Source organism: Littorina saxatilis, linkage group LG12 (genome assembly GCF_037325665.1).
Source record: "Littorina saxatilis isolate snail1 linkage group LG12, US_GU_Lsax_2.0, whole genome shotgun sequence".
Lineage (NCBI taxonomy): Eukaryota > Metazoa > Mollusca > Gastropoda > Littorinimorpha > Littorinidae > Littorina > Littorina saxatilis.
In genome coordinates this window covers 40,433,577-40,456,756 of record NC_090256.1, presented here as the reverse complement: position 1 = coordinate 40,456,756, position 23,180 = coordinate 40,433,577, and the positions used below count along the sequence as shown (strand labels likewise).

The 23,180-nt window shown below is 44.5% G+C and overlaps 1 protein-coding gene across 3 annotated transcripts; it reads right to left on the bottom strand.

Annotated features, from left to right (window-relative positions):
• Positions 1–3,923: 3,923 nt before the first annotated feature.
• On the bottom strand, positions 3,924–22,261 carry LOC138981940 (tRNA endonuclease ANKZF1-like; the record flags this gene model as incomplete). Of its 3 annotated transcripts, none has more annotated exon segments than XM_070355116.1 (15): positions 3,924–3,991; positions 5,432–5,512; positions 5,884–5,982; positions 7,095–7,206; positions 7,803–8,403; positions 9,397–9,639; positions 10,193–10,375; positions 11,724–11,946; positions 12,924–13,071; positions 13,893–14,008; positions 15,429–15,685; positions 15,936–16,032; positions 16,680–16,771; positions 19,205–19,401; positions 22,242–22,261. In XM_070355116.1, coding segments are annotated over 14 exon segments (2,495 nt in total), but the record flags the coding sequence as incomplete, so codon positions are not given.
• Between the last annotated feature and the right edge of the window lie 919 nt (positions 22,262–23,180).

The window sequence follows — 23,180 nt, the reverse complement described above, 5'->3', positions numbered from 1 at the left end:
CGTAAATTCGGAAGCTGGCCAGAGCCGCCGAAGGCAGCTGCTCCTCGCACACGGACCCGAAGTCCGAAACGCCACCTGAAGGGGACGGCTCATAGCCAAAAGAACCCGACAAATGACGCTGCGAGGGAAGGCCGTAAGCCGAACGCCCATCCTGTTGGCCATCGATGAAACTCGCACCCCTGACTAAGAGGAAGATGAGAGTCACCAACAACCGAAGGCAGCTGAAGAGAGGAGCTAGCGGCCACCACCGAAGTGGGTGGCTGCTGCTGACCCAACAGAGGCAAAAAGCCTGTATGCCCAGGAGAACCACCGTATTCGAAATTCACCGGCGACACAACGGAAGCAGCGGGAACCGAACCGGAAAAGCCGGGAGGAGCAGGGAGTGCAGACGCAACAGCAGAACTATGCCATAGCTGGTGCTGAGGAGTCTGCAAGCCACAACCCGGAAGCCCTAGGCCGGAACCGGAAGTGACAGATGACTGTGCACGACCCGTTTGACCTACATTTCCTGCCCAGGCAGGAAGAGCAGCTGCCGGAAACGGCTGCTGTAGCAGGGCAAGGCTCGAACCGGAAGGGACCATGGGCTGTCCGCAAACCAGTGAACCAACACTTCCGGCCGGAGCCGGAAGCGAAGCTGCCGCAAGCCCTAGGCCGGAACCGGAAGTGACAGATGACTGTGCACGACCCGTTTGACCTACATTTCCTGCCCAGGCAGGAAGAGCAGCTGCCGGAAACGGCTGCTGTAGCAGGGCAAGGCTCGAACCGGAAGGGACCATGGGCTGTCCGCAAACCAGTGAACCAACACTTCCGGCCGGAGCCGGAAGCGAAGCTGCCGCGAACGGCTGCTTACGTAAAGCGCAGCTCGAACCGGATGGGACCATGGTCTGTCCGCAACCAGTGAACCACCACTTCCGGCCGGAGCCGGAAGGAAGCTGCCGCGAACGACTGCTTACGTAAAGAGCAGCTCGAACCGGAGGGGACCATGGTCTGTCCGCAACCAGTGAACCACCACTTCCGGCCGGAGCCGAAAGGAAGCTGCCGCGAACGACTGCTTACGTAAAGCGCAGCTCGAACCGGAGGGGACCATGGTCTGTCCGCAACCAGTGAACCACTACTTCCGGGAACCGGAAGTGCAGCTGCCGCGGACGGCTGCTGCGAGCACATACCTTGTGTCGACCGTATCCCCCAAAGGGACCTGCTCAGGTGCACTCCCGCAAGCGGAAGCCACCGAGCGCCGGCCGAGAAGAGAAACGCCTCCCTGTGCACGGACTCCAGAGCCATCACAGAAGCCAGCAGGCTGGACAGGTGATCAGGAACAAAGGAAGCCAACGACCGAGGGTCGCACACCCCCGGGAGGGAGGCAGAGCTGGAAACAGGGTCCGTCCGCGACATTTCTGTACGAACGAGCGTCCGAATTTCTGGAATCAAAGAAGACAAAAGGCTAGCAACAAGAGCGCCAGCCTCCGGCGCAGGTACAGGGGTAGAAACGGCCGTGGTAGCGGCCACCCCCGCCGCCCGCGAGCCAGACGAAGTTTCCTCCGGAGCCTAAATAGGCACAGGAAAAACGAAGTTAGTCTTCGGGTCAGAAACGTGAACCGTGGGGTTCCTAGCAGAAGAGGTGGAAGCCGAGGACTTAGGTTTAACAGGGCCTTTGCCCCTAACCTCGGCCTTAGCCGCTCGCTTTTCTCACTATCAGACATGCTGTCACACGAGAAAAACAAACTACTGAAAATACACAAGTCTCTAGGACGTAAAACTTCAGCAGAATAAACTAGCACTAACGTACCAGCTACAAGCAGCTACCAATGCTACTGGTAAACGCTCAAAGTCCGTAGCACGGACCCAAACTAACCAGCAAAAAACACCACGTGTAAGCGAAAAATGGCGACCAAAATGGCGGCCACAGCAACAAACTACTGAGCAAAATTCGTAAGTCCGCGGACGGAAAAATTCTCAGCAGAATGACAATGCAAACAACAACAAAAAGGAACAATCTCACCGCTAGAAACAGCTATGAGCAGACGGGGAGCCGAGGCCGGTAGGTGTCAAGCAGACAGCAAAACCGGCCTAGGAGCGAAATCAAGCACGACCTGTCTCTCTGGCTGAAAGATGTCGAATGAGGGTGTCTCGTATCGGGTACGAGATCTGTGGCGTGATGCACGCTACGGGAGGCAACCCAGGGTAGCAAGCTTGCTACTTTTTTGCTTGGGTTGCTTCCCTTATACTATAGACGGGATAGCGTTTTTCAGTCAACCTAGCATCTCGACTGCGTCAATGCTAATATGTGACTCGGAGTAAGAATATGTAATTTAATCTCTCTTTTTTTTGCTTAACGCCCAGCCGACCACGAAGGGCCATATCAGGGCGGTGCTGCTGTGACATATAACGTGCGCCACACCCAAGACAGAAGTCGCAGCACAGGCTTCATGTCTCACCCAGTCACCTTATTCTGACAGGACCAACCAGTCCTAGCACTAACCTCATAATGCCAGACGCCAGGCGGAGCAGCCACTAGATTGCCAATTTTAAAGTCTTAGGTATGACCCGGCCGGGGTTCGAACCCACGACCTCCCGATCACGGGGCGGACGCCTTACCACTAGGCCAACCGTGCCGGTCAACTCTAGAAATGACTTTGTCCGCTTTGTATGGATTGTGAAGGAGTGAATACTCTTGCTTTTAGTGAGGCAAGCTTTCTACACATGCTCCTTGTCCATGTGCTTTAGATGCACCCCTTGCTAGTGACTGGCCTTTAATGTCACATGGGAAAGTTTGCCTCAATAAAAGCAAGGGTAGTCACTCTTTACAACCAATACAAACCCGTTGAAGTTATTTCCGAACATCGTCTATTAATATTGGCTGGCAGTTTGTCTATTAACCCTGTCGCTCACTTTGTCTATAATTTACAACAACCCCCCCCCCCCCCCCCCCCCTCCCCCCCCCCCCCCCCCCCCCATACCTAACCAAGGGTATCCCTTCATGGCATCTACCACTGTACAATATACATGTATAAACAGTGGAACCCTCCTTTTAAGACCTCCAAAACGGGGCGGGGATGTAGCTCAGTCAGGGCGGGGATGTAGCTCAGTCAGGGCGGGGACGTAGCTCAGTCAGGGCGGGGATGTAGCTCAGTCGGTAGCGCGCTGGATTTGTATCCAGTTGGCCGCTGTCAGCGTGAGTTCGCCCCCACGTTCGGCGAGAGATTTGTCAATTTTTTGTGCAGACTCTCCTCGGTGTCCGAACACCCCCCGTGTGTACATGCAAGCACAAGACCAAGTGTGCACGAAAAAGATCCTGTAATCCATGTCAGAGTTCGGTGGGTTATAGAAACACGAAAATACCCAGCATGCTTCCTCCGAAAACGGCGTATGGCTGCCTAAATGGCGGGGTAAAAAACGATCATACACGTAAAATTCCACTCGTGCAAAAAACACGAGTGTACGTGGGAGTTTCAGCCCACGAACGCAGAAGAAGAAGAAGAAGACCTCCAAAAAGCTGAGAAAACCCGGTCTTAAAATGGGGGTACATTTACAGAGGTTATGAACAGAAAATCTGAAAAATCAAGGTCTGAAACAGGGCAAGAACAATGGTTTACAAACACTCTGATTCTGTGTACTTAAATTGTGAGGTTTTTAACACTTTCTACCCCACCTATGTTGACCCAATTGGTTTTTTTAGCCGAGACCAGCTGTGCTGCAGCAGGTCACTCAGAATTGTAGCAACTGTGTATCAACATGCTGGAATGCAGATGTTAGATGGACGTTACAGGAAGCGACTGAAGCTAACAGTCTGAGCGGATATATCCGTACCTGGTCAGATAGAGCCATATGAGTGGGTACGGATATATCCGTACCTGGGAGACAATGAGTTAAAAAGGGGGGTACCACTGTAAAAAGCAAGTAAGAGAAAGGTGATGTGGTCTTACTTGAGCACAGGGGTAGCCACAGCGGGGGCAGCCTGTGTCAGTATTCGTCTCTCTGCCGCCAGGGCGCGCTGTCAACACACATGCAACTCCAAATTACACCAATGACCGCTTTACATCTCCACGTCTTTTTTACCCTCCCCAATATTCCCTCTCCTTCAGAAAAATGGTTCTCTACAAGCCTGGATCTAGGGGGGTGGGAGTTCCTAGGTTCTGGAACCCCCTCCTTCTTTACCAGGCAAATATACCGGTACCTTTTTGACTCACATGCGAAGCAAAAGTGAGTCTATGTACTCACCCGAGTCGTCCGTCCGTCCGTCCGTCCGTCCGTCCGTCCGTCCGTCCGTCCGTCCGTCCGTCCGTCCGTCCGTCCGGCCGTCCGGAAAACTTTAACGTTGGATATTTCTTGGACACTATTCAGTCTATCAGTACCAAATTTGGCAAGATGGTGTATGATGACAAGGCCCCAAAAAACATACATAGCATCTTGACCTTGCTTCAAGGTCAAGGTCGCAGGGGCCATAAATGTTGCCTAAAAAACAGCTATTTTTCACATTTTTCCCATTTTCTCTGAAGTTTTTGAGATTCAATACCTCACCTATATATGATATATAGGGCAAAGTAAGCCCCATCTTTTGATACCAGTTTGGTTTACCTTGCTTCAAGGTCAAGGTCACAGGAGCTCTTCAAAGTTGGATTGTATACATATTTTGAAGTGACCTTGACCCTGAACTATGGAAGATAACTGTTTCAAACTTAAAAATTATGTGGGGCACATGTTATGCTTTCATCATGAGACACATTTGGTCACATATGATCAAGGTCAAGGTCACTTTGACCCTTATGAAATGTGACCAAAATAAGGTAGTGAACCACTAAAAGTGACCATATCTCATGGTAGAAAGAGCCAATAAGCACCATTGTACTTCCTATGTCTTGAATTAACAGCTTTGTGTTGCATGACCTTGGATGACCTTGATCTTGGGTCACATGTATTTTGGTAGGAAAAATGTGGAAAGCAGTTCTTAGTGTATGATGTCATTGCTAGGTTTAGTTATTTGACCTTGACCCTGAAGGTCAAGGTCATGTAAAGGTCAAGGTCAAGCATGTGAGTCGTATGGGCTTTGCCCTTCTTGTTTTCTCAAGGAGAGACCCAAAATATCCCTTTCAAATGCTAAATTTCAACAGCATCCCCAGATCACCATCTTGGGAATCCATTGATTTGAAAATGGCTCACTGATTCTGATCAATTATTCAAAAGATTCTACCTCGTGCAGACTGTGACCTAACACCTTCACATAGCTAACAATCAAGCACGCAGACATGCTAGCATGCACACACTCTAACACAGACAGACACAGACACAGAGACACACACAGACTAGCACACACTAACACACACAAACACACACACACACACACATGTACACACACATTCATACACACATACACAAACACAAACACACACACACACACACACACACACACAGCATGTATATCCCATCTTCTCACCTTATCTCTGTCTGACAAGGCCAGGAAACGTTCCTTCTCTTTCTGTTCTACAGCCTCTTTAGCTTGCTCTGCCTTTCTATCCTAAAATACCAAAGAATATGAAGAACTGTAAAACAGGATGTGTATCACTGGCATGATTTATGCCTTCAAGTTTGCTACATTATTAACCTTTATACGTTGCATGATTTACAAGTAATTTCGTCTTAAAAGGGAGGGAGTCCTGTAAAAGAGATAAATTAACAAAGGTAATAAACAACATCTGAGAAAGTGAGAAAGCACGGTCTGAAGGGGGGGGGGGGGGGGGGGGGTGTCTTAAAATGAGGGTTCTATTGTATTTCACTGAATCATAGAGGGCATTATTATAAATGAATCAATCTTTCTGAAGAGACTTCACATGATCAATTGCGATTTAGAGAATCTAAAAGCAAAAATATCGCTTTGTACTGGCTTACTTTCAGTCTTTCTTGCTTTGCCTTTTTCTGTGCTTTTTTTTTCTCTGCTTCTCTCTGCTTCCTCTCTGCCTCCATGTCTGCAGTTAGGCCACTGGGAATCTGAACAAACAGGTAATGCAAGATAAATGATGTACAGCAATCACCTGGAACATAATGATCAACAAGAGACAGATGTGTCCCTGTGGAGAAGCAGAGCAGGACACCCACCACATCCTACAAGACTGCGGGAACTTCCAGTTGTTGAGAAGGAAGATGTGGCCGGACCCGACTCCCATCCAGGATAAGCTGTACGGCATGGCAGGGTCCCTGCAGATGACCACTACATTTCTCAATTGAACTGGTCTCCATGTGTAGCGGCAAGAAGAAGAAGAAGAAGACAGAGGAATGTTGCTAGGATTTATTTTCTTCTGCAAATTAGCTGAAATACCATAAACGTTCAGACAATAGACGAACTCAGGAAATGACTCTGCCGGGTTTGTATGGGTTGTGAAAGAGTGAATACTCTTGCTTTTAGTGAGAAAAACTATCCACACGTGCTTTTTGTCCAAGTGTTTCAGACACCCCCCTCGCCAGTGACTGGCCTATAATGTCACATGAGAAAGCATTAGGTTTGTCTCGTCAAAGTATCGAGATACGATCATGATGATGAGAGACGAGAGATGATGAATGCGTGTGTTCATATTTTCCAATGCCTGAGACTTTCTATGTGAGCTTGGGATCTATAGTATGCGCACGCTTGCATATTGGGATGTTCTGACATCAAGGAGAGTCTGCACAGAGTTGACTCCGAGAAATAAATTTCTCACCGAACTAAGGATTCGACCCCTAGCCAATAGCACTGAACTGGTTATAAAACCGGCACGCATCTGACTGAGCTACTTCCCCGCCCCCAGTTAACTGCTCCGAAAAACAGAGAACAGTGACAATCCCAAGTAAACACGCATATACTGGAAACCCCCTTTCAAGACATAAAAAAATCTGAGAAAATCGGGTCTTAAAAAGGAGGGGTTCTTATAATGGGGGTAAATTAACAGACCGTATGAACAGAAAGTGGGAGAAAACAGGGTCTTGAAAGCGAGAGAGTCTGAAATAGGGGGGTCTTTACAGGGGGTCTTTACAGGGGGTCTTTACAGAGGGGGTTTCAATGTACAAACAACTGTTTAGTCTTTCACCGAAAAATTGTATGAACGAGAAATACCAGTACTGCTTACCTGAGCTGCTTCATAGTCATATTGGTCAGGGTGCTCTCCTCGGAAACGGCGGAAAGCATTCCGGACATCCTTGTTTGAAGCTGTAATGTATGGCGTCTTCCCTCCGCCATCCCTGAACAGTTTGAATGACAAATTGAGTTTGATTTGAACCGTCTTTAACTTCTGTGCAGACTTTTATAAAATGCCTAAATTTTCTATACAAGTTTCCAGTCCATTGATCCATGATTCTTTCACAGAAGACACACACACACACACACACACACACACACACACACACACACACACACACACACACACACACACACACACACACACAGAAAACAATTTGGCAAATTGTCGGAAATATATTGGCTTATGCTCAAGGAAAGATATGCAGAAAAGCACCAAACTTTCTTCTGTGAATTGAATATAAATTCATTTCCCCTCGCCTGAGAATATTACTTCCCTTTTACTCAAGTCAGCTTTTAATGTGCTCTTCAATCACATACAATCACACTCATTATGTCAGCGGATCACTGAACACAACAGATCAAATTTACAGTGCTAGAAAAAGCAGTGTTGGCACTAGCCATCTAATATTTTTGGGCGTTTTAACATTTTTTTAACGACAGTACTAAATGCCAGACATTTCTGGTAAAAAGAATCACTGCTGGTGCACATTGCCACTACATCACCTTTTCCATAAACAGAGGGATTTAAAAAGTGTACCTGACAGCAGGGTCACAGCCAGCATCCAACAGCATGGTGATAATGTCGCCGTGTCCAGCAAAAGCAGCGACGTGCAGCAGACTCAACCCTTTAGACCCGTACTGCCCCAACACCAGGTGTTCAAATTTCTCCTTTCTTCCTGCTGTGTCACCACCGCAAGGCTCTGTGCTGTTCTCAGCGTCACAGCTTTCTAGCTTTTGTTCTGTGTCTTTGGTGACTGAAGTTCTTGCCATATCTCCCCCCTCTGAACCTTGACTATAAGGCAAGCTCTCTGTGACTGAAGTATCACTAGTTCTGTCTTTTGCTTTACTCTCCTGAGCAGACGCATCACTTTCCTTTGGCGTCACACTGCTACCACCTCCTGTGCACGGCACTGTTTCAGACATGCTTTCACTGGAGTCCATTCTCTCGCTGTTGGAAGGGTTTAGTGCATGATTTTGTGATGGGTTTTCCTGAGTTTGACATGCACCGGTTTCTGGACCTGAAGGCAATGTTTGTGTTCCTGCCGGTGCCAGCTGCTCCAGAAGATGAGAGAGTTGAGCGGCATCCCCAGAACGACACCACGTGTACAAGCTGTCTTTCAGCCTGGCGTCTTCTTCACCTGCACAATCCACACATTATTCAATCCAAAAAAAAATTCTGGTCTGAGAAAAAGGAGGAAAAGATACAAAAGAACCCCCCCAAACATAAGATCACAAAATATCTCAGAAAATCAGGCCTTCGAAGGGATGGGGTCTTAGAACGGACGTTGTAAAGAGAAATAAACATCTTATCCAACCTTATACTGATTTTTAAGAGCATGTTTATAAGCTTAGCTTGAAGGGCGGGGATGTAGCTCAGTCGGTAGCGCGCTGGATTTGTATCCAGTTGGCCGCTGTCAGCGTGAGTTCGTCCCCACGTTCGGCGAGAGATTTATTTCTCAGTCAACTTTGTGTGCAGACTCTCCTTGGTGTCCGAACACCCCCGTGTGTACACGCAAGCACAAGACCAAGTGCGCACGAAAAAGATCCTGTAATCCATGTCAGAGTTCGGTGGGTTATAGAAACACGGAAATACCCAGCATGCTTCCTCCGAAAGCGGCGTAAGGCTGCCTAAATGGCGGGGTTAAAAACGGTCATACACGTAAAAGCCGTGGGAGTTTCAGCCCATGAACGAACAAACAAACAAGCTTAGCTTGATGTGCTCCATTTATTCAATTGATTGTATGCTGCATTGTTATTTGTAATTCTTTGAATAAAATTGTTTAAACCAAAATAACATCTTTAAAGGAGGGAAGTCTTATATCAAGAGGTATTAAGAGGAAGGTTCCTCTGTGCATGTGCATACACTGACGTAGCACCTGACAAACTGTCAATGACATGCAGTGCACCATTCAACTACTTTAGCACACAAGAAAATCCTCGGTCTTATATCTCATGAATGTTGGTTGGATGGCAGATAAAAACACTGGTTACATTACATCATTATACACAGAAGAATACATGTACGTGTACTGTGCACCCACAAAAAAAAATAACCCCCAAAAAGAGCAAGAATAAAATCATCAAATAAATCAATAGAAATAAACATTCTTCTTTCCTTCGACCCCACTTACTCAGTTGTGAAAAATTCCTGTCAGTAGACTGCTCTGCAGTTGTTTCCCCTTCTTCGTCTTTCTGGCCAGCTTTCTTCTTTTTCTTCTTGTTACGCTTTGGGGCGTTCACGGAGCAAGCGTATTCCTGCAGGTGATCTGTGCTGATTTCTGTCAGGGTTTCCACCAGTTGCACGCCCCCCTCGGACTGATTATCATCGGTGCTGTCGTCGTTTGCTTCGTATGTCACGCCCACGTTGTCTGATGCTGTTGAAATATGAAAGCGTGAAAAACATTACAATCATGCAAAATCAAGAAGAAGAAAAAACTATCACACAAAGTCTGTGTCTCGCTAAGTGGTCACAGAAACAGACAGCCAGACACTTACTCACACTCACACACAAACACAGACAATACAAACAGAGAACTCAACACACAGTGCCAAACACACTCATACACAAAATACCTGCAACAATGTGCATGCAAACATATACTCACACAAGGTTGCACACACACACACACACACACACACACACACACACACACACACACACACACACACACACACACACATTCAAACTTCAGACGCATACCCCATTCCATTAAAAAGTAACCACCCACATTTACGACAACCGTCAACCACCATTCTGTGACTCTTGTCCCTAATCTGATTTCTCCTTCCAACCCAACACCCTCAATATGATCCCAATATTCTGAGCCAAAAGATCAATACATTTTAACAGAACAACACAGAGATGCAAATTCTCAAGCAAAAACTGTAATGTCAAAGAATGAAAGTTAAAAAAAAGTGTATGCATACCAATTTCTTCTGTCGTTTTTTCAGTCTTTTCTTTCTCTCCTGCCTTGTCCCGGTCAGCTTTCTTGTCCTTGACCTTTTGCTTGTTCCGCGCTGTGTTGCGACTGACCACCAGGTGGCCAGTGTCAGGGTGAAGGCGACGAGGGGGCGACACTGGCACAAAATCCGTCGCCAGGGACTCATCCCCTGCAACAAAAAGAACAGAATGTAATGTGTGGGTGCTGTATTTAAAATTACCTGGAAAAATTGATTGTTTAAATGTACTTTTTGCCCGTTCCTCCCTTTCCCTCCTGATAATCTATTGAAGACCAATTTAAGAAAGGCAGGTTCTGCTTGAGGAAAGGGCTCTGTGTGAGACTTTAACCATGAATATGTGAACCTGATTCTTGGCTACATAATATAAAAGAAAGCCCTCAAACACAAAAGCACAAACCTGAATTCCTTGCAACAGAGTGCACCTTGTAAAAAATAAACCACAATACAAATTTTCCCCTGTCAAAACATCACCTGAAAAGCAGATCAAAACCAAAGCCTTTCCCATTCAACGACAGACACAAGAACTGAGGAAGGTTTCTCTGAAAATGACATACAGACTGTATTTCTAACTCTATTTTATATCCTGGCATGGGACTGAGGCAGAAATGTAAAAAAAAACTAACTTACTGGGCATACTCCTTTCATAAAAAAACCTCCTAAAGCTGAGATACTTGACCATGATTTGGGACCTCATTTCAAGGCTTGTTTTTCTCTCAGGTGCCAGCAGACTGGTTCTGCATGACTCTCACTTACTCTTGTTGCACATGTCAGCAGTTAGAGCTAGCGCTTACTTCCCTTTGTTTTTAAGGGCAGACACCACAGTGAAAAAAGTGATTTTTTTGTTCCCTGGTCATTTCCGTTTTCTTTCTGATTTTGGATTTTGAACCTCTTCTGGTTACTCTGATGTACTGATTTTAGATCAGAATTAATCATAAACGGTCAAAACGGCTAAACGAACAATGTATGTGTATGCAATTGTGTATTGAACAAACACAAAACAGCAAAAAAATGCGTATGTTTGAGAGGTGACTGCGAGTCAAACACATCGTCAACGGTGGTCACATTAGCATGACTGGAATGAGTTGTCTTTTCTTTGCTACGATCAGTTCATACCGCGGACAACGGGAATTTCCGTTTACGGATTTCGCGCCGTTAGTAACAGCAACTAGAAGACATTCCAATGAGCCGAAGAGAACCGATGAAGATTCCGGGAGATTCCATATGAGCAATTTTCGCTGCTGACCAATCGAATCGCGTATATTAAACTTCGTTTATGCTCGGTCTCGTTCGGTTCGATTCGGCCTTCTCAGAATGCAATATTCTTCATTTCCGCCAGATCTTGCCAACATCAAAAATGAACTATTTCATGAGTTTAACATTGACAAGAAAAGCGTATCAACACAGATTAACCGTAGCGCACAAATCTCATCCCTGAACATGACATAATCTCCTGCTAGGGCATACATCACAATCAGTTTTGTCACAGTGACTCTCTTACCAAAGCACTCCACAGCCATAAGCAACTGGTGCGCACGCTTGGCCTCGTTGAAAGTAGGCCTGCCCGTCGTGAAGGGAACAGTGCGCACGCGCTGGTCGTCTTTACTGAAAATGGGGGTCTTGCCGCTGAAGAAGATGTGTCGACTGTAGGTGGACGTACGCAGGAAGATGAGGTGGCAGGCCTTCAGCTGCTCCGACCACGATGCCAGGAGTTCCTGTATTTCCTAAATATTGAAAAAACCCATGTGCAAAATGCGAGACTTTAGAAAAAATATCGATATAAAGGTACAACGAAACAGCCCTTTTAAGACCCTTGACTTCCCCTTTTTCAGACCTTGATTATTGACATTTTCTTTTTTCTTCTTCTTCTTCGTTCATGGGCTTAGACTCCCACGTTCACTCATGTTTTTAGCACGAGTGGATTTTTACGTGTATGACCGTTTTTACCCCGCCATTTAGGCAGCCATACGCCGCTTTCGGAGGAAGCATGCTGGGTATTTTCGTGTTTCTATAACCCACCGAACTCTGACATGGATTACAGGATCTTTTCCGTGCGCACTTGGTCTTGTGCTTGCGTGTACACACGAAGGGAATTAAGCCACTAGCAGGTCTGCACATAAGTTGACCTGGGAGATCGGAAAAATCTCCACTCTTAACCCACCAGGCGGCAGCGACCGGGATTCGAACTCACGACCTCCCGATTAGGAGGCCGACGTCTTACCACCACGCCACTGCGCCCGTCACATTTTCTTTTTAAAACCTCTGTACCTTTACCTTCATTTTAAGACCTGATTTTCGTAAGGGAATTTTGTTGCATTAATTTTGTAAGTCAGACCTACGTCAACATGCTAAACTAATTATGAAAAAACAAATCCCACTGTGCATAGAAATCAGCCAAGCCTGAGGTGCGCGAAACGAAACTGGGTGCCCCCCAAATGGTGGGTGCAAAGCTGTGCTTTTAGATTGGTTGAAATTGTTTGTGATTTCAACCAATCAGATTTTACTTCTTGCACCTCAGACACGGTTGCTTACTTTTGGCAAGTGTGCAAGTAACAAGATGCTCGTATTCTAAGTAAAAGCCAGGACAGATCTGTGACGAACATGATCACTTACACAAGAAGAAATCTACTTCAAAGCATATCAGTAAAGCAAAGTTGCATAACCTTTTAAGTCACCATAAATTCCCTAAGAATGCAATTACCAGTGCTAGCGCGGCCTCGTTGTATCTCCTGAGAGTGGCGCCGCCCGACTTTGGAGCAGACCCCTGGCCGTCTCGCACGCTCTGCACGGTGCCTCGCTTGGCCCGCACCACATAGCGGTGAAACGTCTTGTGTACCACTGCTGTTGTCCTATAACATTTCATTACAAGATATCTTGTAGCTGGTATGTCAAATATCAGTACATTTATATACATTTAAATTAATGTCAGTTTGAATTAAAAAAAAACGTCACGCAAACATGAAAATAAAAGCTTTGGAGAGGACCCCAATTTCAGACTGTCAATAGACAGAATATAAACAAATCTAAATTGAAGCCAAAAGTTATTTGAAGTTCCCTATACACACACACACACACACACACACACACACACACACAGAGAAAAAAAAGGCTCAATGGTACACCAAGCAAAAAAATCTTGGTAACTGTTTTCAATGCCAGTACCAACTCATTGATAGTTCATGCCTTACAAGTTATACAACATGTAAAACTTGTCTAATTTAACAGAGAACCGTTGACCGAAAAAAATATGGAAAGCAAAATACAGAATCTGTTATTGCCCAATGTTCGTTACAGCCGTATACCTCATACCTTAGCTAAGTGCAAAGTATGTAAGACATAAGACATAAGATTTTATTTCAACCACGTGCATTACACAGGAATATATCTTGGTTTCAGTTCATGCAATACATAGTACATTCAAACACAACAACCAAACAGAGTGCTAACAGAACTGCATACACACACTCACTTACACCCACATGCACACACACCCACACACACACACACACATACTCTACATTATACCGCGTTCACATCTTGTCCACTTCACATAAAATATTCTTTTTAGCAGGTGTACTGCATACGTAAACCGCTGTTGGCAAAGAAGCATAAAACTCCAAATAAAATCTAGATATTTCCACAATAAGAGTTGCTGTATTATTTTGCTTACCCATCAAAGACGGCAGCTGAAAAATGGCCGCCAGCTAGCATCACCATGGCAACATGGGAGTATTTCTTGGCCTGTTCTGCCATAGACAGTAACTCTGCTGGTGTGTTTGGAGCGTTCTGCAAAAATTGACAAATTGGTTTTTTTTCATGTGTTTTTTTCAATTCATAAAACCATCCAAACAATGCAGGCACACCCATACATATTACAAAATATCATTTGAAAAAAAGAAGGAGTAATAATAATACTCATACCAATATTAATTAATCCTGTATAATCAACCTTGCTACTCAACAAAGTTCAAATATCCCACCATTCCCCATCGCCTCTGTCCTTTCATTTGCAGGAATATGTTTCAATACTTTGCCATTTTACAATCATTTTTATTCATATCTGTCAGAATATTCCTTTCTGGGCTTTGCAAATGATTCAAGCAAAGTTAAACCCTAATTATTCCATCAAGTCTACATTAAATCTGGTGTACACCAACTTAATCAAGAATTAAACACTCCTCTGATATATACGGTCATGACAAAGTAGCACTGCAAGTGCAAGAAAACAAACAAAGTGATCTTCATAGAAGTATGAACAAGAAATCAAACAAAACTGGTTGTTTCCAAAACAAAAGAACACAATTTTATAATATACAAAATACAATCACTAGTCTTGATGAAAAAAAACACCTCACTAATACAAACAAATCAGCAAACACAGCTAGCTGCTCTCAAAAGAGAGGAATATCCGGTACAGTGGAACCCACCCTTTCAAGACCCCAATCTAAAACTTTCCCCCATTTTCATCTTCTTCTTGTCGTTCGCTGTTAGATCGTCAGTCCGGACTGCAGGGCATTCCCCCATTTTAAGACCTTGCTTATTTAGATTTTTTGTTCATAAGCTCTGTAAATTTACCTCTATTTTAAAACTCCCTCCTTTTAAAGACCTGATTTTCTCAGATTTTTGAAAGTCTTAACAGGGGGGTTCCACCGTACCAGACATGGATTCTGAAATCTCTATTTTTACAGAAAGTACTAATAGTCAGAAAAGCTGTCATTTATATTTGCTTTATAGCGCTGATGTTGATAAAATAAACACACACAAAAACCCTTCAGCTGGGGCTTTGAAATTGACGGAAAATTGTGAACTTATGCAAAGCCTGCCTTTAACTGCGTGAAGTCGACTGCACAAAGTATATTTCTTGAAGCTGCCTACATGAAGCTTTAGCACTGAGTTTTCAGTAAAAAGACTGAGCAAAGTCTTCGCAAAGTCGACTTGGGGCTCAACTAAGGACCGCCTCAAAACTATGTCTAACTACCTTTTTGTGATAGAGCACGGAGCGATACATCGACAGCAGCTGTCCCTCCCCGTTCCTCAAAACTATGTCTAACTACCTTTTTGTGATAGAGCACGGAGCGATACATCGACAGCAGCTGTCCCTCCCCGTTCCTCAAAACTATGTCTAACTACCTTTTTGTGATAGAGCACGGAGCGATACATCGACAGCAGCTGTCCCTCCCCGTTCCTCAAAACTATGTCTAACTACCTTTTTGTGATAGAGCACGGAGCGATACATCGACAGCAGCTGTCCCTCCCCGTTCCTCAAGAACACCTTGGGATGTCTGCGTGTGGCGGCCATGATTGAGGCATTCTCTTCCGATTCGCTGTCCGTGCTGTCTGAGCTCTCGTACACATGGGACTTCTTGTGGCGAGAGGCTGGAAGCGTCAGTTTAACTAACGTGTCGTCTTCATTACTGCTTGAAGTTGAGGTGTCGTCAGAACCAGAGATGCTTGACACATCACCTGAGACAAAAGACATGCTGACTTACTTAAAGGGATTTTCACTGTGTACCAAATATGAAAAATAATTACAAAAACTAAAAACTGACACTTGATAGATCTTTCAGAGATTACTCAGAACTTTACATATAAAAAAAACGTTTGCACGGTTAAAACTTTGAATGAATAGACACAATCTCAATGTGATTTTGGAGTTGAAGACTGTTCATCCAGCACAGTTCACACACACACACACAGAGTATAGGATACATACCTGTCATATCCTCAAACTGTTCCTCTGTGATGGCATCGTCTCCCTTTATCTGCTGCTTCAGGTTGTAGCGATGCCAGTCGGACTTGAAGTGAGCTTTCTGTCAACAACAGCAGAGTCATCAACTGTTCAACATCATCCAGTGCTCTTGCATAAATTTAAAGAATAACTGAAGCATAAAGGAATAAAACTTCACCAGACACTTATCTTCTTCTTCTTCATCAGCTTTCCAGAAATTCTGGTGACGTGTGAGCTTGTTTGCCCATTTGGGTTCCCCATACTATACTCTGAGAGCATAGTCAGCTTCACTCCGCTTTCGTTGGGTAGGCATGCTGGGTATGTTCGTGTTTCAATAACCCACCGAACTCCGACATGGATTACAGGATCTTTTCCGTGCGCACTTGGTCTTGTGCTTGCGTGTACACACGAAGGGGGTTAAGTCACTAGCAGGTCTGCACATAAGTTGACCTGGGAGATCGGAAAAATCTCCGCTCTTAACCCACCAGGCGGCAGCGACCGGGATTCGAACTCACGACCTCCCGATTAGGAGGCCGACGTCTTACAACAGGGCCACTTCGCCCGTCAGACACTCATCAAAATTGCTGCAGATGTTAGGCAAACTTACCCAAACTGGTTGCTGTTGTGTTTTATTTGTGTGCAGATGTTAAGGAATAGGCCCCAACAGATAGACATCTTTACCCTTGCTTTATCAGAACATAGCACATTACTGCTGAATAAAATACTGACCTGCTCTGTACGGTTTGCGAAGACAGTAGAACAAAAGTTACAGGACATGCGGGTTGACACAGTAAACAGCTTGTCGCCATCAGCAGCAGAACCTAGAGAGAAATAAAATTGAGTTCCATAATGGATACAAATATACATGATGCCGGCACGTATGACACTCACAGGACACAAAATATACAGTGAAACCCCCCTTTAATGACCCCCCAAATAAAGACTTCTCCCTCTTTAAGACCTTGATTTTTGTTTGATTTTCTGTTCATAACATCTGTAATTTTACCCCTGTTTTAAGACTCACTCCTTTTTAAGACCTGGTTTTCTCAGATTTGTGAAGGTGTTAACATGGGGGTTCCACTGTACTCCTACCTGTGGATGTTTGACGATTCTTAACCCTAGACCTCCAGACATAATCAAGTTCTAAACTACTTCACCCCTTTGAATAAACCACAAGCAACCATATGCTGACAGAGGGCCTCATTGAATCTTCACTGTGCTTCCTGGGTCCTTCGCCATGCTTCCTGGGTCCTTCACCATGCTTCCTGGGTCCTTCACTGTGCCTCCTGGATCCTTCACTGTGCTTCCTGGGTCCTTCACTGTGCTTCCTGGGTCCTTCACCGTGCTTCCTGGGTCCTTCACTGTGCCTCCTGGATCCTTCACTGTGCTTCCTGGGTCCTTCACTGTGCTTCCTGGGTCCTTCACCGTGCTTCCTGGGTCCTTCACCGTGCTTCCTGGGTCCTTCACTGTGCTTCCTGGGTCCTTCACCGTGCTTCCTGGGTCCTTCACTGTGCCTCCTGGGTCCTTCACCGTGCTTCCTGGGTCCTTCACTGTGCTTCCTGGGTCCTTCACTGTGCTTCCTGGGTCCTTCACTGTGCTTCCTGGGTCCTTCACTGTGCTTCCTGGGTCCTTCACTGTGCCTCCTGGGTCCTTCATTGTGCTTCCTGGGTCCTTCACTGTGCTTCCTGGGTCCTTCACTGTGCTTCCTGGGTCCTTCACCGTGCTTCCTGGGTCCTTCACTGTGCTTCCTGGGTCCTTCACTGTGCTTCCTGGGTCCTTCACTGTGCTTCCTGGGTCCTTCACTGTGCTTCCTGGGTCCTTCACTGTGCTTCCTGGGTCCTTCACTGTGCTTCCTGGGTCCTTCACCGTGCTTCCTGGGTCCTTCACTGTGCTTCCTGGGTCCTTCATTGTGCTTCCTGGGTCCTTCACTGTGCTTCCTGGGTCCTTCACTGTGCTTCCTGGGTCCTTCACCGTGCTTCCTGGGTCCTTCACTGTGCTTCCTGGGTCCTTCATTGTGCTTCCTGGGTCCTTCATTGTGCTTCCTGGGTCCTTCACTGTGCTTCCTGGGTCCTTCACTGTGCTTCCTGGGTCCTTCACTGTGCTTCCTGGGTCCTTCACTGTGCTTCCTGGGTCCTTCACTGTGCTTCCTGGGTCCTTCACCGTGCTTCCTGGGTCCTTCACTGTGCTTCCTGGGTCCTTCACTGTGCTTCCTGGGTCCTTCACTGTGCTTCCTGGGTCCTTCGCCATGCTTCCTGGGTCGTGGACGACCCAGAGCCTCACAAAAATGTCTGTATCTCTAAAACTATTGGGAGTGTTTGATTAAGACTTCATGTAATCTTCGTACCCCCTCCCCCTCTACCACTTTATGAAGGATTATCTATGTAAACAAACAAATTAACAACTGACGTAATTTGAACTGGGCAGTCCGAATGATGTGGCTTGTGGGCGACCCATATGGAATTAAAAAGGATTTTACAATGTTTATCCTTATTCAGATGGCGTGGGTCGTGTACGACCCATACTCTACATATATATAGGCAATAAAGATTTTATCCCTATTTGGATGGCTTGGGTCGTGTACGACCCATATTTTTTACGTTGAATCCTTCTTTTAAAGTATGAGTCGTACACGACCCACATCATCCGGACTGTGTAGTCCAAAGCCTGGTCCGGTGAAGGTTAAAAAGGGTGTCTTGAAATGCGCCTTAATGCTTACATATTATCTGCAGTTAATGACCACAAATAGAAACACACACACACACAAACAAAAGTAAAACCTGCTTCAAGGCCATTGACGTGAGCGTTACAACAAAAGTAACAATGTCAAAAGGGAAAACAAAAAGGATGAAATTGATAACAAAATGACTTAGACCTAGGAACCCCTGTTTTGCACTTGGAGTATTCTCAAGCAAACTTGGTGTTTTGTTCAGAAAAAAATGAGCGTACTCCACACAGCATTTGAACATCAATGATTCCAACATTTTTCACACGCATCCATCGCATCGTTAAGTTTACCAATACATTTTTTTTTTTAATTAAATGCTTCTTTCAATGTCTACTGACAAAAACTGTAATCATGTGTCAAGATACTGGATCGACTTCAGGATGCGCTTGTGAAGAAAAGTAGTCTAGGAATTTGTCTCGTCGTATTTTTTTCCCCTGATCGCACTGCTCATATTCTAGACAACCATTCGTACACAATACGGCAAAAACGTATGGATTCCCAGGTCTGATGACTGAATCTTAATGTATACCTTCATGTGCGTGTTGCACTGTTGCTGGTTTGACATCAGTCTCCACTGTGGGGTTACATGTTGCGATGCTGAGGCCAGTCAACAGTGGCGCTGACAGTTTGTCATCAGACAGGTATACCAATGAGTAGCTGCTGGCTTTTCCACGAGGGAGTTTCCGTGGCGACAATTGAGCCATGATATCTGAGACTATAGATTTTCTGTGGAAAGAGCATTTAGTTGTTAATTAGGCTGACCAAAAAACAAACAAAAACAGAAAACAGAAACACACACACAGTGACACACGTTCGCGCGCGCACACAATTAAAGCCCATGGATGCTAATGACACGTACCAATCATGACTGTAGCCATGACATAGAAGAATAAGAACACTAAAGAAGATATTAATATTAAAAAGATAAACTTTTGTACTTACGATGTTTTCCTTAAATCTGGCATAACTGCAATATATATAACGCAAAACGCGGTGTGTGAAATGTATGTGAACTACTATTACTAATCACTGATGAAGTAAATCGAAAAATGAAGAATGACATATGTTTCTCATTCTGTAATCGAAGTACCGCATATCACGTTACGAATAGGCTCACTCACCTTAGTCTCCTGTCTTTTATCAATGTTAGCTCGTTTATTTTTGGATCAGGAGACACCGTTTCACCATCCAAAGCAAGTGTGTCCTGTGTAACGTATTGCACAACAGCCAACACATGTCAACACTCAATCCCGAGTTGCCACCATACCCTGCGAGTGATTTCCCTTCGCCGTCTGCTTGTGGTACAATGAGTTGTACTACAGCCAGTCGCTCAAATACCAATAAGGTACTCCGCCAGCTAATTTCTTCGGATGACGAACTCTCAGATGATTGTTACCGTACACTCTTAACATATTTTTTATGCATACGCTTGGGTATAGCTGACAAAATAAGTATACCGTAAACTATCTTGTCCAAATTTCGCTCAAAATGACGAGGGGGTGGGCGGCGTAGTCAGTACATTCTGTCCCCTATCACAAGCCGGTTTCTCGTGAGAAATAGCGGTATAAAAATGTCAATAGGATGTGTTTCTGTTCAAAATGTCTACCCTCTACGGATCTTTCTCTGTGACACACAAGCGTTCGTGTGTGTGCACGTGGGCCTCTGATCTTCAGTGCAAGAACTTGAGTCCGAGTCAGTGGAACCTGGAAACTAACCGACTCACACACACTGACACACACACAATTAATCCCTTTGCGGCCGATGGTTGAAGAACATATGCTCATATCTTTGACGTTAACAGACTGATACTGACTCAATATCTGCTTTGTATACCCTTCATTCAGCGCAAGTGTCTGTGCAGAAACTGATCACAAACAAAGTTTCGCAAGTGTCTGTGCAGAAACTGATCCGTCACAAACAAAGTCTCGCAAAATGAATACAATACAATACAATACAATACAATACAATAACTTTATTAATCTCTAAAAGAGAAATTGCATTGCTGAGCGTTTGTGTCCGTAATAATAACATACATAAAACATTCAAAATAAACATTTGTTCTTTGTCCTGAGAAAATACAGCACATTGGTTATCACATAAGAAAGTATATTAAAAATAAATTAACATGCATTCACCATCAACAATGCACAAACGAGTGTCATAAATCAGTGTAAGTCCCCAAATATCCCCCCAGTTCGACCTTTTCAACCTCAGATGAATCTCCTAAACTATGATCTTCACATAATTGCGTTTTGGCATGGCTATCCAGAGACTGCAGTGACAAACGTATGAAATAAACGGTATGACCGTATCGGCGTAGCATCTTGTCATTTTGCGTCGGAATGCTCGGTCCATATTGCGTGCGAATTTTCACAAATAAATACTAGAACAAATCATTTTTCTAATGCCATCCTTGATCCAAATGTGGGGGGTGGTAAACGGTTTACAAGGTACTATATACCCTATATACAGTTCAGTTTTTACCCAAAGTAGGCCGGGGTGGGCGTTTGTCGATACTGGGCGTTTACAAGGTATTTTATGGTACAAGCAACTAAGATTAATGAAAATGAAAATCTTCGAACAGTGTCAGATCAGTAATGACCGATTCAAGTGTTGTTGTTTTTGTCTGTCACGGGCGGTATGTCACACTGCACAGTTTAATTTAATGCTTCTTTGTTTGCTTGTTGTTTGGTTGGTTCTTTTCGTTTTTAATCAGTAATTTGTTTGTTTATTGTGTGTGTCTAGTTCTTGTTGTTGTTGTGCACAGAAAGCAAGTTCAGTTCAGTTCGGACGGGAACCATATGTTGAATCGATTCAATTTTGCCATGCACAGTATGTTCAAAATTGTCTGCAATGCGCCTACTTAAGTAGCCTATCTAATCATTCTGTCAGTCCCGACCAGTACGTAAGTCATTCTACCACTCACTCAGTTGGTAGTTCTAATTATTTGATTAGTAAGTAAGCAACTCACAGTCACTCGCTCGTCCGTCACCCACTCAGTGACTGGCTAACTGACATCGACTCACTCACTCACTCACTCTCTCGCTCATTTAGTTGGTAGTTCTAGTTATTTGATCTGACTTAATTACCAACTCACTCACTCAGTTTGTAGTTCAAGTTCCTATATTTGATTAGTTACCAACTCACACACTCACTCGTCCGTCACTGACTCAGTCGTGACCGGCTGACTGATTGACTCACGCACTCACTCACTCACTCGCTCGCTCACTCACTCACTCACTCACTCACTCACTCACTCACCCACTCGCACACTCACTCACTCACCCACTCTCTCACTCACTCGCTTGCTCGCTCACCCACTCTCTCACTCACTCACTCACTCACTCACTCACTCACTCGCTTGCTCGCTCACCCACTCTCTCGCTCACTCACTCACTCGCTCACTCACTCGCTCACTCACTTACTTACTTACTTACTTACTCACTCACTGGGCTCACTTACTTACTTACTCACTCACTCACTCACTTATTTACTTACTTACTTACTTACTCACTCACTCACTCACTTATTTACTTACTTACTCACTCACTAACTTACTTACTTACTTAAATTTATTGATAACGTGTAGTTTCCACTGAAGCATTTCTGGACAATTTGTCCATTAGACACAGGTGACCCGCTTCCAGAGCTCCACAGAAGGCTTACCAGATTTTAACATGTTCTCTTTACATTGAAATTACACATAATTATTCGTTGATAGAAAATAACGCCTGAATTACAATACAAGTTTTCCACGCTGAGAAAGTTGAGTATCCAAGTCGAACTGACGTGGGAAGGACTTTGGCACACCGTGGGTGAGTCCCTCGAGTAGTCTCAGACGATAACCTGAGAATAGACGTAGAGCTGCGACCCGGACACGACTGCAGGCTGAGGAAACTGAATAACTTTAATTATCATAACATTATAATATCATATAACTTTATCGTGACAGCTGGCTACATACGATTTTTACATTTAGTCAATTCTGACTAAATGTTTTAACATAGACCGGGAATCGAGACGAGGGTGTATGTATGTGTGTGTATGTGTATAAAACGATTCCGACTGGAAAACTGCTGGACCGATCTGCATGAAAAATTGCATGCACATTCTTGGAGATGATACACCCAGACGCGTTTTTCATTTTTTTCGATAAATATCTTTGATGACGTTATATTTGGCTTTTAGTGAAAGTTGAGGCGACACTGTCACGCCCTCATTTTTTTGATCAAATTCATTGAAATTTTGGTCAAGCAATCTTCGACGAAGCCCGGACTACGGGATTGCATTATTCGGCTAGGAAGCTCAAACATTAATTGATGAGTTTTGTCATTAAAAATCTAAACATTGTATTTCAGATAAAAATTTTAGTAATCGATTTAAAACTGATTTCATCTTATTCTTTATCATTTGCTGATTCCAAAAACATATAGATATGTTATATTAATGAGTTTGGTCATTAACAATCTAAACATATTAATTAAAATTGAAATTTTAGTAATCGA